Below are 19,004 nucleotides of genomic sequence, written 5' to 3' on the forward strand. Positions count from 1 at the left end.
GAGATGGACTTTAAATATGAGACCAGCCCAGACAAAAAGTTCCTAAGACTCCCCATCTAAATAAATAGCTGGATGTAGTAAGATGTGCCTGTAGTACCAGCTATGGAGGAGGCTGGAACTGAAAAGATAGTAGTTTTAGGCCAGATTGGGAATAAAGGCACATGTGACCCCATATCAACAGAAAAAGTTGGATATGGTGCTATATACCTGTCATCCCAACCATGGGGTGTAAAATAGGAGGATTGTGATCCAGGCTGACGTTACCAAAAGGCAGGACAATAGCTCAAACATAACCAGAGGATAAAGGGAAAGAGACATGTAAAGTGCCTATGTAGCAATCATGAAGCCCTGAATTTAAAGTCAAGTACTACCAAAAAATAAAAATAAACAATGTTGTATATGTCTAAGACTTGTTGTATTTTGAATAAAAGATTATCTAGAACCAATCCTGTGCATAGTTGGATAAATTGAATGATATCTTCCAAGAATTCAGTACCTTTTCCCTATCATAGATGAATTCTCTCTCCACTGACACCTGATTGGGTTCTGCATGCTCAATGAAATTTGCAAGTGGGCTGGGAAGGTAGCTCAGTGGTAGAGCGCTTGCCTTGCATGCCTGAGGCCCTGGGTTCAATTCCTCAGCACCACATAAGCAGAAAAAAAAAGCCAGAAGTGGCACTGTGGCTCAAGTGGTAGAGCGCTAGCCTTGAGCTGAAGAGCTGAGGGACAGCACCCAGGCCCAGAGTTCAGGCACCATGACCGGACCCAAAAACAAAAAACAAACAAAAACCAACAACAACAACAAAAAAGAAATTTGCAAGTAAGTAATGGATACAAATTCTACACCCTGTGCAAGTGCTCAGTTCCCTTTGCCACACCATCAATATTCTAGATAGAAACTCTGTATTCTTGGCTCCCAGAGTACACAGTACACAGAGGAGGCTTCAAAGTTACATATATTGCCTAAGAAATACAAAGTAAGAAATTCGTATTTATTGTTGTGAGGCATTGAATTAACAGTCATGTGTTCTTTGTTCTTGTTTGATGCTATAAAGTAATTTCTCCCATCTTATCCTAACTGATACCAAATAGTAGGGGATGCAGAAACAATACAATCAGCAATGAAATACAAACTATGAGGCCTGTAGAAGCAGGTAGTAGATGGTGTTAGATCTGCCTGGGAGAACAGGCCCTAGGCTCCCTCATTCCTCTTCTTGAAGGACAGCATGTACCCTTTCCAGAAATCGCCTGCTTAAAACCAGTAATCTCCTGTAACTGCCAATCACCTGACTGCCAGTCACCTGCCTGTGAGCCAGCAAAAGGACTCCAGGCTCTGGGGTCACTTTGCATCCTCTGAGGTCACTTCCGCATCGGCCCTGGTTATGCCTCTTTCAGCCAGTGAGTGTTTCCCCAGGCTCTGAGGTCACTTTCATATCCTCTATGGCCACACCTCCTCCTCACCTTTCCCTATGTAATCTCTCCCTGCCATTCATTTTCTCTCTGCACATCTACATCTGGTGCAGGCTGGCAGTTTGGCTCTCCCAAATAAACTCTCTTCTGCCTGACCCACATGGTGGTCTCCTTTCAGCAACCCTTACAGATGGTACAGAAGCTGTAGCCAGGGTCTAAAAGGACACAAATCTATTATCATGCCATGATAAAATACTCAGTAATATTATCACCTGCCATAAATTGATAGTAGATTTTTTTTTATTCTGTGACTTTGCATGTTTAGGCAAAGAGTCCAGAAAATCAAATGTGCAGAGATGAGATGGAATCAGTTCTCATTTCCAAGTGTTAAAAGATCGATTAAACTCAGAAGGTTTAAGATACCTATAAAATGCCAATGAAAACTCAGAATCATAGCAAAGACCAAGAAAAGACTCATTATTTTGTTAAAATCTTGGAAAGGATAATTTGACATCCATAAATTTTTCAGATGAAGGAAATAGAAAAAAAAACAGAAGAAACTAAGACTGTGGCTTTCCAATAGATGTCTTTGAGGTCAAATTTACTTAAAATTAAGTCTGTATGGGGAGGTGGGGAGGGAAGGGATGGTAGGAGAAAAACAAAGGAGGAGGTAACAATGCTTAATAGGAAATGGATTCATTACCTTGCTCATGTAACTGTAACTCCTCTGTACAGTATCTTTACAACTATATATATATATATATATATATATATATATATATATATAATTAAGTCTATAGTGGTAGGCATGGCTACTGGAACATGTTGTGACTGAAAAACTAGATGGAAAGAAAACATGATTTGAAAGGGTTTTGTGAAGAAAAAAATAATTAGATGAGACTAAAAATGATTACAACCACTGGAGATTTAGAATCCGTCAAGGGACCCAAAGGTTTCAACTAAGATGCAGAATGAGAGCTACTTGGCCCTTGCAGAAAGTCTCCAGTGCTCCATCATACAAGGCCAAGGAGAATTTGGAGACCTTTCTGAGAGTAAGTTAACTAAAGAGGCACACATTTTCAATTGTTCCCGTACTGTAATGCTTTCAAAACACAATGAAAATGACTTAAAATCTGTTCCCAAAGACCTATCAGCAACTGTCCACAGAAGCAGGGCAACAGCAGAAGTTAAAGAAGCAGATTGTAAAAAGTACTCAATGGTGCCAAAATGCAGCTCAGTGGCCCAGCACTTATCAGGCATGCATGAGGGCCTATGTTCAGCCCTCAGAAACACACACTGACACGCGCGCATGCACGCACACACACATGCACACACACACACACACACACACACACACACACACACACACACACACACACCACAAAGGATGTACAGAACCTAATCCTTACTTTAGCTAGATATTTAATGTGCAATAGACAAAGAAGGCCACAAAGAAGGCCACATCCTAAGCTCTGAACTTGTGCATAAGTTAAGCTATATAGTAAGAGACTTTGATAATCTAACTGGGCACAATTCCATCCCATGAATATGTGAAAGTCTATGCTCATTATGATCCAAAAAGGCCTGGTTGAGGAAGAAAGGCCAGATGGATGAAATACAATGTTTAGAGCTTTGGATAAGAAGCAACAAGAGCATGAGTCAATGGATATTATTAGCTTCTAGAAGTTAGAAGAAGCAAGGAAATAGATTCTCACCTAGGCTTTTCATGAAAGAATGTAGACACACTGATATTTTTATGGTAGCCTAGTAAGATTCTTTTCAGACTGAATATAATGTAATAAAGTCATGTTGCTTAAGCTACTGAGTTTGTAGTAATTTTGTTACTGCAACTTTAAAAAATTAATACAACCAGTAATTACGTAAAATCTGGGCTTCATTAAAGCTAGCATTTGGCCATGACCTGCTGGATATTTCAGTGCAAAACTATCCTGCCAATAAACAAATACAAGAAACAGAAGAGATTGTCTCAGTATCAGATGCCTAAACTCTCATCAACTGCTTCAGATACAATAGCCAGAGACAAAATGTTAGCATCAGCTCAACTCAGACAATGATAGATGGTTCCAGTGGTAGAAATTTTTTGTGAAGTGATAAATGACTCATAAATTTGAAATAGGAATTTATGCCTGCCTTTAAAATAAATACTTCAGTTAGTATAGTATGGTAAAGGTAAATGCTTTCTGAAAGAGCTTTCCTGACATTTTAATTAGGCTTGAGAACTTTGCTCTACAGGACAACTTTATTATTTACAGCATTCCAGGGCTTGAGCTATTCATTTAGACAACTGGATTGGATAATGCTATTAAATTGACTGAAAGATCAGATAGAGCTACCCAAGACAAGTCCAGATGGGTTCAATATGTTGGCATTTCTAACAAATTTTAAATACTTGTCACTGTGTAGTTCCTTTGGATAACCACCAAACTTCTGTAAGGATTTGAGTCATAGCAATGCTGGTGTCTACCAGCCAGTGACACTCCAGAGAGAGACTAATTAGTAAATAAATTAAGCTGTCAAATCGAATTGTGAGATTGCATCTACACAGACCCAGGTGATTATCACATCATATTCAATACTACTTCACAGCATTCATTGTGGTGGGTTTGACAAGCAGTTCCTTCAAAGGCAGAACAATTCCCCAGGATAATAATAAAGCCTAGTGACACAGGATTTATAGTGTAAGTATAACTGATGGGCTAATTATATAAGGCCACACTCCCCTCATCAGACCACAGAAGTGAACTTGGGAAATGAGGTTTGTTTTCAGAAAAACATCTACGAGAAAATTTGACATTAGAGAATCTACTCAGGAAGCTGTTTAAAGATATGGCAACCTTGATTCTATTATGCTTCATAAAGGATCACAGTTAATAGCTATTGTGACTAAAGACTTGGTTCTTAATATGGCTGAAAAAATGTTCCTTTACCTTAACTATCACTTCCAAAAGCAGAAATAATAGAATTATGGAAAATACTGTTCCTTTACCTTAACTATCACTTCCAAAAGCAGAAATAATAGAATTATGGAAAATACTTAGAGGTCTCAGTGTGATGGTATATTCTCAGTCACATATCTTGATAGTGAAAAGAACCCAGGAGTGAATAAAAAAATAGCATCAAGGAATTATGTTTCTCAAATAAGTTGTCAGCCATTGTTCTGTGTAAGGATCATGGATATCAAAGCTACAGAGATCATTTATCAATTATTTACTACCCCCAATATATCTATGTTATAATCCCCTCCCCAACTCTAAGCTCTACTGGCTTAAAATAACAAATTGAATTTGTTTAGGTCATGAATGTGGGAGTGACCTGGTAAGTTCTGCTGCCCTTGATTGGCCAGCTGCGACTTTTCTCAACTGGGCTTGTTCATGCATCAGTTGGCTGGGGTCTGACTGATTCAGGACACCTCCTAAAGAGGTCATTCTGTATTGGATACACACTGTTTTTCATGTACTAGAGGCTAACTCAGACTTGTCCATACACCTGAAGTAGAATTCCAAGAGCAAGAAAGGGAGTGTGACCAGCTTCTAGAGTCCTCAGCTTGGAATTCATGTATTGTAAGGCAATAGAGATTTAAGAGGTAGAGAGCAGGGGTTGGAGATGTGGCTCAGTGTGTAGAGCACTAGCATCAAGTATGGAGTTTTAGCCCCAGTCTCAGACCAAAAAGAAAAATAAAAGGAGAACAAAATCCTTTCTTTTCATGAAGCTGCAAAGCCGTATTTCAAAGACCTTAGAAACTGAGTCAGCCCTTTCACAAACTCAAATATTTTCAACATTTTAGCTAAATATAAATAAGAAAATTATAATCCTCAGGCATGCAAATTACCACTTGGGCCAAACATCCTGAAGGAAAAAAAGGGAAGTTATTACTTTAGGGACCGTTGGGCTAAAATAAACTGAGACCTATCTCAGTTTCCAGAGCCTCTTGGTCTGAATCAAACTGTAATGGGCCAGTTTTGTCTGTCTGTACATCATAAGCTAATTCAAAGTGGAATGTCCACAAAGTTTAAAAAATGACAAAGCAACTATATTATTATAATCAGTAGTAGTTGAAAAGTTGTTAATAGTTGTCTCCAAGCTGCTAGGCTAAGATTCCTTTTGCTTATAAGTCTTGAAATTTTATCTTATCATTTATCTTGGTTCATTTTCTATTACTATGGTAAAATGTTACATGGATAAATTATTACCAATATAAATGTATTTGGCTCCTAGTTCTGGGGGCTGAGAAGTCTAAGATTGAAGGGCTGAATCTGTGATCTTCCTTTGTGTTGGAACAGCCCAAAGTATAGTGTGGGAGGTCAAACTTAGGTCCATCTGAAGATCCCACTCTTATGATAATGGAATTAATCTAACCTTAAGGTTTCTTAAATGGCCTAGTCAAACTGCATAAGTCCTACCTTCAAATGTGATCCCAGAGCCTTTAAATACCAGCATGAGTTTTGAGGAAATATTCCAACCACAACATCATACAAGATGTCATTATCTTACTATGAGCTATTAGCAAGACACCAACCAAACTTTTTTTCATTATACCTTAGACAATATTCAAATAAAAATGCATACTATCTTTTAAGAAATATTGCATCAATTCTGCTTCCTGTTGCTAGAATAAGAGGAGGAAACTAAATTGTAGTTTTAAATTCACTGAATTAAAAACAAACTAACAACAAAAAACCTAATAAGAACACAGGAAGCCCCAGTAAGTTGATAATATTAATATAAACAGCTAGTTACAGCAAATATTTGTAGAGCTATGTTGCAAGAAAATTTCCTAATGTGTTTTTAAGAGTCCTCTAAACTATCATGCCTTTAGATTCATAATTACATATTTAGAAATCCATTGTACAAGAATGTTCCAAAAATAGTAATAGCACCAACCATGAAAAACCTCTGTCCCATATTCACTGTTTTAACAAGGAAAAGTGGAAATAACTTTCTGGTTCCACAATATAAGAATGGTTAAATAACAATAGTCTTTCATTGGATGGAACTTAAAAGGGCTATTAAAGTGGTGGTTCTAGAACCATGTCGAATCAGCAGAAACATGAAGCATAATCTTAAGGAAAAAATAAGACCCAGTTACATGTGCACTGTGATTATAACTATGAAAGCAAAATGGGAGGTGGGGGAGAAATGTAGAGTTTCACGCAGTTCTAGTAGGAGGTGCTTTTTGAAACACTTTATTTCAAAGGCTACAGGAATAGTCTCAACTTTTGACTGAACTTCTGGAAATTTAACTTAGCTTTTAGAAACAGCTATGATCTGAATATTTAATGCCTGTGCCTCCACAGGATGTTTGGTGCTCATTTGGTGGTGCTCTTTTGGAAGGTTCTGAAAGTTAGAAGGTGGAGTCTACTAGAGGAAGTAGGGCACTGGAGGTGTTCCTGTGAAGGTGATACCTGGTCTTAGCCTCTTCTTGTCTCTTTGCTTCCTGTCTGCCATGAGATGAACAACCTCCTCCACCCCATGTGCCCACCACCAAGATGTTCTGTTCAAGAATGTACATGGGACCAAGGCATCATGGATTGAGCTGACTGCAACTGTGAGCCAAAATAATTCCTTCCTCTTGTCAGTTGTTTGTGTTGGGAACCTTGTCACTACAGTGAGAAAACTGACAAATACAGAAACACAGCTTTAAAAAATTATCCAAAGGGCAGGTACCAGTGGCTCATGCCTGTAATCTTAGTTACTCAGGAGGCTTAGATCTGAGGATCACAGTTCAAAGCCAGCCTGGGTAGAAAGAAAAACAAAAATTATCAAAAGGACTTGAGATGTGGCTTAGTGGTATCATGCCAGCCTGGCAAACACAAGACCTTGAATTCAAACCCCAGTACTGCCAAAACCAAAACAAAGCAAAAATCTAAAAATGAAAAATAGAGATTAGAAAGGAGAATTTTATTACAGTACTAAAGCAGATTTTATCTTTACTGAAGAAGAATCAAAACTCCCCACATGTGTAGGAAGAATGAAAATAGTTAAATTAGTTATACTTTTGCTGTAGGCAGAATGACTGTATAGCCCTTAAGAATGTAAATATTTAATAACAGAGAAAAAGTCATAAACTTACAAAAAAGTATTATTCATATTTAAGAAGCAATATAGAATATCAGGTACACTATTTAAAATAATACATGGAAAAATATGAAAAAATATGAAATACTTAAGTGTCTAATAGGAATGAAACAACAGCCTTTCTTCATCTTTCTCATGAATTATTACCACAAGCTATATTTACTTATAAAAATGAGAAAACAATAATAAAACCTTATAAACTAAAGAAAGTAAAAGCAAGGATCTACATTGACACATGCTGAAGAAGGACAGCTTACTAATGACTTAGTGCTTAGTTTTCCTAGTTTGCACATCCTATGATAATATGATGTTATATTACTAACTTCAAAATCTATACTTCCTTTGCTTTATGCAAAGACATGATTCTAGTATGAAGATTTTATATTTATGTAAGTCCACTTAACCCCCACATGTGGGGAATCAATCATTTGTAGGTTGGAATTATTTGAAAAATGTATCTGCAATGAATACATACAGAGTTTCCACTTGTCATTATTCCCTAAACAATACAATGTACTGCTACTTACATAGAATTTACATTGTATGATGTATTTATGCAATACAGAGCTTTGAGTGTTTGTATATGTTATACAAATATTACTATGAGAATCCTCATATCTTGATATTTGTAGATGGGCGAACATCCTGTAATTAATTCTCGGTGGATACCAAGGAATGATGTATTCAGATTATTATTTCCTTACAAAGTAAGTCACTTGTATTATATTATTCAATTTTCACAAGGATAAGCTTGGGGCAGACAATTTTTTTTATTATGTTCAGTTGAGGAAACTGAGACTCAGAAAATAAGTGTGGTCATCCAAGTCATATGATGCATGGATACATGAGCTGGCACTGTACCCACTGGCTGTACTTCTAAATCCTATATTCGATCAGCTTCCAGGATATCTTCCTAAGATTTCTCATCAGAAATGATAAAGCACTAGGCCGTTGTGACAGTGATACATATCCCTTAAGTAGTTAAGTCATTTACTAAGAGAGAGAGTCTAGGCTTTGCTTTCTACTTACTTTTTCCATGATCTTGAAAATGCTTAAATTTTTAGGAGCTAGGCTTTGGTTGTAGTCAGAGATTTTTCCAACATATCTCCAAGATCCTCAGTGTATCCAACTAATTAAACAGTGATGTGGACTTTACATGAAGCATTTTTTAATTAACCACAGTGATTTCCAAATTGCTCAGTGTTGGCTCAGGACCCTTAATATTCCAACTAGGGATGTAGTGCCTATAAACTCCAGTTAAATATTGATATCTGAAATCAAGTTCAATAAAAGCTTCTGTAGAGATGAAAACCAATATAAACCTTCTCAGAATACTAGAAGTACACTAGGCAGAGTGATGAAACAGTAGTTATCCATAGTCTAGAAAGGATAATTTTACTTCTCTTTAAATTTCATAAATAGTTCAATATTTTCATTGTGAGACTACAGAATTCATTTGATATGTGAGAATTTCAACTTGATCATAATATACAATGAAAGTTTGTTATTTGCCAATAACATGATGCTAAGTTCACAGAAACAAAAAGATAAAAGCAGGAATGCATGCATTACACAATACACAATAAAACTATTGAAGATAAAATTCTAGCAGAAAAGAATTAGTATGCTTTGTAATTAGGCCCAAACAGAAATTTTGAAAAGCTTTCTGCCTTCTTTTGAACTCAGGACACAGGGAAGAACTCTCTGAACTTGACACCAGAATGAAATGCAAACACAAACTTGTTTACAAAATGCTGTCATCACTTTTGAAACTTTGTCTGAGATTCAAGCATAATATAAAAACAATGCACAAACATACATGTTAAGGAAGCCAAGCTATAACTTTAACAATTATATATGCTGTGAATATTGAAAACCTCAAATAACAGCTTAGCTCCCAAGGTACTTTCCAAGAAACCCTACAATAAAGCCATCTATCTAGGGATGTTTGGTAGACAGAAGACAGTCCAATTTCTTGGCACCTGTGTCCCCAAACATCATGCTGGTTGTATGGCTTAAGATGATATTACCTCATTTCCTTCTTAATTGTCTATTAAAGCAGTTGGGGAGGGGGTGTTGAGAAGATAAAACCAAAGTTGCTCATTTACTTCTGTGGCAATTATCTCCTAAGAAAGAAATCAAATAGCCCCACCCACCCCGTCTGAGGGCTAGATACCTGACTATTCAGTTTGCTCTTTATTTGGTTATGTTGTCTGTTCTCATTTATTTATTTATTTATTTATTTATTTATTTATTTATTTGTTTGTTTGTTTGTTTGTTTGTTTGTTTGTTTATATTATTTCTACTTATTCCACCAGAGACAAAAGCAGTCTTCCCAGAATACAGGACCATAAATTCAAGAAGTAATGTTTCTTCCCCTTCTTAGTGAATTTTTAAACTAAGAAGAAATTTTGTCTTTGGATCTCTAGCCCTGATGCATTTTAGTCTCATCTAACCATCTGTAATTTGGCCCAAGGACAACATGACAGTAGCTGTTGAGTATTATTTGGTGAACACGTGCGTTACCTGTGCAGACTTTTTTGAAGTTGGGATTTTCCAGAAGATGTCCTGGTAGACGACACTGGAAACGATGTTGCCAGAACTCAGGGAACCAGGGATTTCTTGTATTTGTGTCCAGCCTCAGTTTCAGGAAATAATCATCAAAGGACCTGACCTCTGGAGACTGCAGCTTTATGGTGATTCCTCCGTTGGCTTCCACCTCGTAACCTTCGATGACTTCATCTCTGTCTGCCCATCCATCACTAGAAGTGGCAGGGTATGGGATGGGGAGAGAAAAAGACAAAAGATCTCACAAATAGATGTCAGAGGTACATATGAAAGGCTAAAAATCTACTATAACAATCCATGGCTCACTTTTTGGTTAAAAACAAAGAAGAAGAAGAAGAAGAAGAAGAAGAAGAAGAAGAAGAAGAAGAAGAAGAAGAAGAAGAAGAAGAAGAAGAAGAAGAAGAAGAAGAAGAAGAAGAAGAAGAAGAAGAAGAAGAAGAAGAAGAAGAAGAAGAAGAAGAAGAAGAAGAAGAAGAAGAAGAAGAAGAAGAAGAAGAAAGAAAGAAAAAGAAAGGAAAGAAAAATGAAAAGAAAAAGCAGAACATTGTGAAACTAGAAGATCTCATTTGTTTCTGTTTTACAGTAGAGAACATGATGGTGAAGACCATTGTAATAACAGTTGTAATAACTAGCATCCATTAAGCATTCATTAGTCAACAGATCCTGTGCTAGTCACTTGGACTGAGATAGAAAAACGTGTGACAAGTAGGTAAGTCTGGCTGGATCTAGGCAATCCTTAGCAGTTAATGCAGTCATCTTTACCAGTAAACCACAAAGCTCATCAATTACTCTCCAAAATGGAAGAACTTAATCCTAGGCCTCAGAGCCTGCACAATAAGAGCACAGCATGACTTTAGTATTGCAAACAAGACCTTACTAGAATTGAATTAGGTAGAACACAAACTTCTTAAGCTTTGAATCATGCCTTTTACAAGAAATAGCCAGATTTCTTCCCCGCTATTATTCTAAAACAATAGTACTAATAGAAAAAAATACCTCACTCCTAAATAGAAAAAGAATGATCCTTCTCGGTAAATGTAATCTCACTGACATTTTATTGAATGGGTTAGAAATTTTTCTATAGCATTCACATCTACCCTAAGTGATAGAGCACCCATTTAATTCAGGTATATATATATGAACCAGAATTCAGAGGATGTCAATGAAAAACAGAACCAGAGTTAAGCAAAGAAGGTTTTATTCAAGACAAAAGCAATATGTGAGAATTACTAAATTCTATTCCTCTGAAGAAAAATAATGGAAGATTTTTAACTGCTAAAGTGAACTAGCCAACAGTACTATGGGATATTAGTGATGACATTGGTCAAATTGATCAAAATATCATCTTCCCAAAGAAAATAGGAGACAGAGTTTTTTTTCCCATCATTCTTGATAATGTTTTAAAGAGATGACTCCCGGGTCTAGGAGAAAGTTGTCCCTGAATTGGCCGAGAATGGGGGAAGACTTAGATATAGCTCAAGGGGCAGAGAAGGCATTTACAATGAAAAGTTTTCTAGGGTAAATAATCTAAGTAAAGGGAAGGCAAGGGTTCTGGCTCAGGAAGAAGTCTAAAGTTCTAAAGTTCAGTGGGAATGAGAGGGACAGTAAGACTGTCTTGGTCAGGGAGTAGATTTATTCCTCTCCTACAGAGAGAAACCCTGCAGTTAGTAAGACATAATCACAGAGCCTTTGCCAGAGAAAGTATCTTATAGGCTTTTCACAGAGCAGGGAACTGAGCCAAGTGCATTTCACCCACCATAGCTCACCTCTTGTTACCTGAGCTCAATAGGGACAAATGTGTTTTCTGCTTAGCTGAGCTAATTGGTTCAGCTTCTGTCCAGAATCTGACTGGTGAACTAGATTTGAGCTGTGTGTACAATAGGTCGAGTCACAGGAAGTAGAGCTGATTTACCATGATCAAGTTAGAAGGATTTTTTGAGGTACAGTGCAGCCTACACGGAGTGCTCTTTATATGTCTCTAAATTTGCTAGAAGAGATGCTATGATATACAGTTTTCCCCACTTCCTGAACATTCTTCCTACCTTTCTTTCTTCCTTCCTTTTTCCCTCCCTCTCTTCCTCTCTTCCTTCCACATTTACTAAGCAGTCACCAAGATGCTATAACTGAGAATAAGATATGCTATTGCCTGTCTCATGGTGGATGCTACAGACTTGTGGGGAAACAGACACTAAAGGATGATAAATTCTAGGAGATTAAGGAAGAAGCATTCAGGACCGTGGTGGGGGAGGGTTTGGAGTTTAACCTAAGTGGGTGTGTCTCTACATGTGTGTGTTGGGGTCTATAGCTTCCTGAAGAAAGTGATGGAGACCTGAGATCCAAAGGACACATTAACATTATTCAGATAACGAGGAGAGGGATTTAAGTGTGGCACGTTAAGGACTTTGGAGACAGCGCAGGGCAGGTAAAGCACAGAGAAGGTGACAGGAAGTAGGGGTGAGTACCTGGAAACTTCGAGTGTGAGAACTGGGGTAAGTCCCCACAGGGTCCCCAGCCCACTCCTGATCAGGGCCGGCCTGCTGTCCTGTATGCTCTGTGCACTCTATTCACACAAGTCTTCCACTCAGTATCACTCAGTGCAATGCCCAGGAAGTTGATCAGAAAGACCGACACATTCATCTTTCTGTTTGTTCAATCCTGAGAGGCCCACTTAGTTTAATTTACATTAAAATACACTTCTATTTATAACTTCACTATGACCTCAGCAGCCTGCAGATTTGCACTGAAGCTTGGATCCTGTTTAAAAGGAAGGTGAAAGTAAAATTAGTTGGACTTTCACAAACTCCAAAATCTGCCTAGGAGTTTACTATTCAAAATCAAAATGACCTATAGCTTTTGGTTTTTTTGTTTTCGTAAGAGCTTGTCTCAGAAAACGAATTATCTGCCAGTCTGTCTATCTACTCATCTATCTCCCTGGATAGTCTCAAATATGCTCTGTAGCCAGGATGACCTTGAACCCAGGATTCAATTGCCACTACCTTCTATACGCTGAGATTTCAAGTGTTTACGACCATGTCCACATAAGAATTACTTTTGATGTAAATGCAAGGTTCAAATTATATTGCTCTATAAGTTTAATATTCTATGAGATTTCTTTTGTTGGTAATAGGTACAAAAATCTGCAATCTCACAACTTTACAAAACGATTATAGCATGTGTTCTTAATAATATATTTCTACATTCATTTTTTAACATTTCTGAGCCATGCTCAGTTTTATAAAAACAAATAAAATTATGTGTCAATGCCAGACACAGAAAACTCTGACCTTCTGTCCTTGACCCAGCCAACAGAGGTACACAGAGTACAGCTTTGTCTGGAGCCCTGATTCCTCTCAGTCATTGATGGAAGCCTTTGCCCTCACAAAAGATTGGTCTCCCTTCCAGAAGTGATAGTGTTAAATACAAGGGATCACAAAAGTCATGGAAAAGCAGGGTGTGATGGAGAAATTATTCAAGTAGGATTACTCGGTGAATAAAAATATGAGTCTGAGATGTTACATGAGCTTATGAATCTATCAGAGGTAAGAAGCAAGGGATGGTATAAAATAGATGCTGAAAAAAATGTCTGCAAAGCAACTCTTCATTTTTATCCCTTAAATAGTTTTCCCTCTCACTCGTAAAGTACGCTTACACGGAATGAAGGAGGACCTTTTGCTGTTGAATGGCGTTGGTATTTTTGGTGTGGATATTATTGCAGTGAATTATCTGTAAACTACACCTTAAAAAGAGGGAGCCAGCAGCTTGCACAATTCCAGGCCCAGGATCTTTCTTAGACGGAGGTGGTGTGGCCTGTGCTTGGCCTGAGATGACTTGGAGTCACCTGGTCACCCCGCAAGGCACAGGAGTGGATTCTGCTGAGCTGGGTGGTAACCCGGCCTCAGACAGAGCCACATTCCATGAGGCACATACAAAGCCTCTGGCAGCTTCTGCTGCTCCATCTGTTTCCCAATTATTAGTGTTCCATCTCCTAGCTGGAGTCTGGAAACAAAGCTGCAGATTGTGGAGGTGCAGGGTGACTGTCGAATAGAAAGCAACGCAAGAATCTCCTTCTCAACATTTTTTAGATTGTAGTTCTTCAAAAGGCTGTTCAATATTCCCTTCCCTGTATGATTTCACATATACTTGAATAATTATTCTTCTCCTCCCTCATAACTTCTAATATTAATAACAAGAAAATTCTATTGCTACTCCCACCAGTAATATTACTTTTGCAGCATATCAGTTAAAATAATTTAATTAGCAAATGGATACTAAAAAATAGGAATACAATATTATTATTATTATTATTGTCAGTTGTGGGGCTTGAACTCTGGGCCTGGGCACTGTCCCTCAGCTCTATCAGCTCAAGGCTAGTGCTCTACTGCTTGAGCCATAGCGCCACTTCCGGTTTTCTAGTGGTGTATTGGAGATGAGTCTTACAGACTTTCCTGCCCTGGCTGGTGTTTTGAACCATGATCCTCAGATCTCAGCTTCCTGAGTAGCTACGATTACAGGCGTGAGCCACCATCACCTGGCTAATTATTACTTTTTTTTTTTTTTTTAAGAACTGAGAACTGAACTCATCAGAGCCTCATGCTAGCCAGGTGAGCACTTGATCAATGAGGCTTGCCTTCCGACTAAACCCCCTCCTCTTCTTTCTTTCTTGGTTCTTTTTGTGGTAAAGTCTAGGCTCCTGGTGGCCTGGTTTGTGATCCTCTAACTTGCGCTTTACCATGTGACTACCATGTCAGAAGTCTCTGAAATCTCTTTATTTCCTGAGATGGTTTTGATCCTTTGATCCAATTCTATCTAGCATGTAGCTTGGGTTTTATAGGCTTGAGCCACAGAGACTGTGAAGATTCATATTTTTATTTTCTTATTTTATGATTTTTATGAGCATACATTGGTTGTTCAAGAGGGCTCGTTGTGACATTTCCATGCTCACAGACAATGCATCTAGATCACCCTCATTATCACTCTCCCTGACCCCTATGCCACTTCTTCAAACAAGTTCAACAGGCTTCATTGTCCTAGTTTAATGCATGCATATAAAGTACTTTGACCATATCCACCTCCTTTGCCCTCTATTAGGCCTCCAGACCTCCTATTCTTACCTGCCTCCTCCCCCACTGAACCTGTTTCACATTCCTGTCATTTATGTTTTCAGTCTCTATCAATTGAACCAAATGACAGTTAAGATGTGCATAATCAGAGTAATTGCCTCAATTGCTCTCTCTTTCTCTACTCCTCTAACATCTTATTGAACACAGCTTCATGGAGATTCCTTATGCCATGTTCATATGAAATTGCAATGTATTTCAAATTTATTCAACTTCATCTTTCTTTCATATTTCTAGTTCCCTAAACAGTCCTTAGTTAAAATCATATTTTTGTGTATATATACAGTATTTATGTATATGTATGGATGTATGTGTCCATAAGTATGTCTTTTAGATCTAACATCCACAATAAGCAAAAACATACAATATTTGGCCTTTCCATACTGGCTTATCTCACTTAACATGCTCTCTAATTCTATCCATTTTCCTTCAAATAATATGATTTTTTCTTTATGGTTGTATTTTATTCCATTTTCAGAAACACAAAATATCCAACACCACCCCAAAGTAAAATTTACAGTGGTGGGCATCCAATAAAAATCTATGTGGCTTGTAAATTTGTATAGAATCATAGGTAAAGAGATCCTAAAATGACAATCATAGTAAAGTGTCACATGAGCTCAACCTCACCCCACTGTGCAGAAACCTCAGAGAAATATTCCATATGCTCAACAGAAAACAAAACAAAACAAAAATAGAATCATGCTCTGAGATAATTCCATATAGCCCCAAATCCTATTGGCTCTAGAATTCTACCAGATCTAGATCATAGTTACCAAGTTGAGGCTCCAATTCTGGAAGATTTGAGTAGAATTTGAAGCCTTGGATTTTGGCTTGACTAGGGTCAACACTAGCTCCACTGTGGTCAAAACAGAGATTGTTCAGTGGTCTCCTAACTCATCACTACAATTTCCATTACCATCTACCTACTATTTCAGCAGCCTTTGCCTTAATGAGTCTTAAGACTTGAGAGGAAGACTGTGCTGATACACATTGGACTGGCAGCAAAAGCTATGCATATTTCTGTGAAAGAGAAAAAAAAATATTCTTTGATAATGGCAGTATACATCCTCACCCTCCGCTGATTTAATGTCACATGTGAGCACAGGACATAAATAGAAGTAGGGCAGGAAGATATGTATCACAAAGAATATTGAGAGATGAGTGAGAGATTTATAAAATGAAAAGAGAATAACAAAACCTCTTGTTAGGTACAATTAACAACCACACAAAAGAAAAACATTAAAATAAAAGAGAAAGAATGATTCGTGTCTAGCTGTGAAGAGGTTATTCTTTTCTCCCTTCTTTTCTTCCTTCCTTCTCCTCCTCCTACTTTTTGTGGGCGTTGCCTGATCTGCCTGCCTGTGATAGAATTCCCATGATAGGACAAGAGGTGCATTATCACTGTGTTCAGTTAATCAGTTAGTTGGGATCTCAAAGACTTTTTCTACCTTAACTGTTCTTGAACTGTGATCCAACTTGTACAAGTCCCCAGATAGCTAGGTTGAGTTATTCTTGGGGACTGGATGTGTCTGGACAGTCTCTTGGGTTGTAGTGTTTGTGATAGCTAAGGTGTAGCTCAACTGAATGCTGCCAGGCACAAAGAATATTTCTTTAGCACTGTACAGAAGATAACTTTATGCATTGTGTAATTTGTAGCAGAAAAGAATGGAGGAAAGATCACAGGGAGGAAGCAAAAGGAAAGAGCGTGCTTTGTTTATGTTGTCAGGAAAGCCAGCCAGATTCAAGGGCAGGGGTAATTTTCTGATGCTACTTTCTTACATTCTGAGATGACAATGGGTTTTCAGGATCTCTTGTGGTTCTTTTTTTTTTTTTTAGATTTAACTTTCTGACTTGAACAAAAGGTCAAAGCACAGCAATTTGTGGCTTTCTGAAAGTGAATCCAATAGCTTTGTAATGTCATTAATGAATTCCCTTAACAGACCTAATATAAGCCATCTATACTAACTTCCAATTTCTCCATCCAACTGTTTGAAAAAGGAAACTATCCTTAAGTAGCCTATGGTCAATAGAGATATAGTTTATGAATTTGTCTTGAATATCTGAATTATTCCTGATTTTTCTCGCAACTTGGCTAAATAAATTAGCATATACACACAGAGAGAAGTATAATAGGTAGGTAAAATGGATATATTTAAAATCTTTTTATTAGTTTACATTCGTTATAGGGGAGGAGGGAATCTCAATGTTTACAATGTAAACATCCAATCCATATCACTCACTCCATTTAGAATCATAGAAAAAGAAGAGAACATGTTAAAAAGTTTTATGACACCTATGGAAATTTAGGAAAAATAAGTCTAGATAATAAGCATTTTTAAAAATTCTCATATAGGGCTGGGAAGGTGGCTCAGTGGAAGAGTGCTTGCCTTGCATGCATGAGGCCCTGGGTTTGATTCTTCAGCACCACATAACCAGAAAAAGCCAGAAGTGGCACTGTGGCTCAAATGGTAGAGCGCTAGCCTTGAGCTGAAGAGATGAGGGACAGTGCCCAGGCCCAGAGTTCAGTCCCCATGACAAAAAAAAAAAAAATTCCCATACAACCCATATATCTGAAGTCATAAAATTTAAATTAGTATTGAAAATAATTCATGTAGCTCAAAATACTTAGAGATTAAACTTCTAAGTAAATTCAGGTTTTTGTGAAAGCAGAAATAGTACTAAATGAATATAAATAAAAAATGCTACATATTAAAAATTATGGGACTCAGCTTAAAGGGGTTCTTTGTAGGACATTTATTGCCAGAAATGCCTCTATCAGAAAAAGAAGAAAGCTAAAATAAGTGAGCTAAATATATAACTTAAGAAGCTATAGCTGGGTATCGTGGCACATGCCTGTAGTCACAGGACTTAGAAGGCTGTTTATGTCCGCCTGGGCTACACTGTGTAACCCTATCTCAAAAACAAGCCAAGGCTTGAACACGTGGCTTACTTAGCCTTAAAAAAGAATCAATATCTTAGGGTTCATTTTGCTTAGCTCATCTTATGCAGTCATATGTACATAGCTTTTGGACTTTTCTGTTTGTCTGGAAAGACTATCCTAGACATACACAAGTTATTGCAAATAAGGGAAACCATGGGACCTATGTTTCTTTGGGCCTGGCTTACTTCACCTAATAGAATGTTGTTGCTGTTGTTTTTACGTACTATGTGGCTTTTTTGGTTTCTTTTGTATGTTCTTCCCCCATGGTATAACCCCTGTAGTCACTGTATTTGAATCTGATGCCCTGCATCTTGTATATACATTTTTCTAATTTGGGGAGGGGAAAGGAACAAAATGCTGAAATAAGGATGTAGCAATGAGATGTACAAGACACTACGTTGAAAATGAACTTTACAACTTGGGTGGGGGAGGGAGGAGTTGGGAAGTTAAGGAAGGGAAGGGCTTGTAGGCGAAAAACAAAGGAGGGGGTAACAATGCTTGATAGGAAATGTACTCATTACCTTATTCATGTAATCCCTGTAATCCCTCTGTACAGTATCTTTACAACAAAAAAAATTAAAAAGCATCAATGCAGTCTTCTGAGGTCAGATGAAAAATAAAGAAGGCACAAATCAATAAAATTTAGAATAAATTACAAACTATAAACTAATTTATATATTAAAAGTAAAGTTTTAGTTAAAATGGAAAGTTAAATGATAAGACACAGGCATTGGTAGCTTATGTCTGTAATCCTAGCTATTCAGGAGGCTGAAATGTTTCAGAACCAGCGCCAGCAGGAAACTCATCCTTGAAATTATCCATCTGAAAACAGAAGTGGCACTGTTCCTTAAGTGGTAGAGTGCTAGCCT

At 37.5% G+C, this 19,004-nt stretch overlaps 1 protein-coding gene across 4 annotated transcripts in view; it reads right to left on the reverse strand.

The window, feature by feature from the left end:
* Grm1 (glutamate metabotropic receptor 1) overlaps positions 1–19,004 on the reverse strand; it is a 300,312-nt gene that overhangs the window by 82,092 nt on the left and 199,216 nt on the right. For all 4 annotated transcript variants that reach the window (XM_070010072.1, XM_070010070.1, XM_070010074.1 and 1 more), the window contains exon 4: positions 10,033–10,268. In XM_070010072.1, the coding sequence (XP_069866173.1) occupies positions 10,033–10,268 (236 nt within the window). The remainder of the gene's footprint in view (positions 1–10,032; positions 10,269–19,004) is intronic.

The sequence above is a fragment of the Dipodomys merriami genome, unplaced genomic scaffold (genome assembly GCF_024711535.1).
Source record: "Dipodomys merriami isolate MVZ:Mamm:240054 unplaced genomic scaffold, mDipMer1.0.p SCAF_8, whole genome shotgun sequence".
Taxonomy (NCBI): Eukaryota; Metazoa; Chordata; class Mammalia; order Rodentia; family Heteromyidae; genus Dipodomys; species Dipodomys merriami.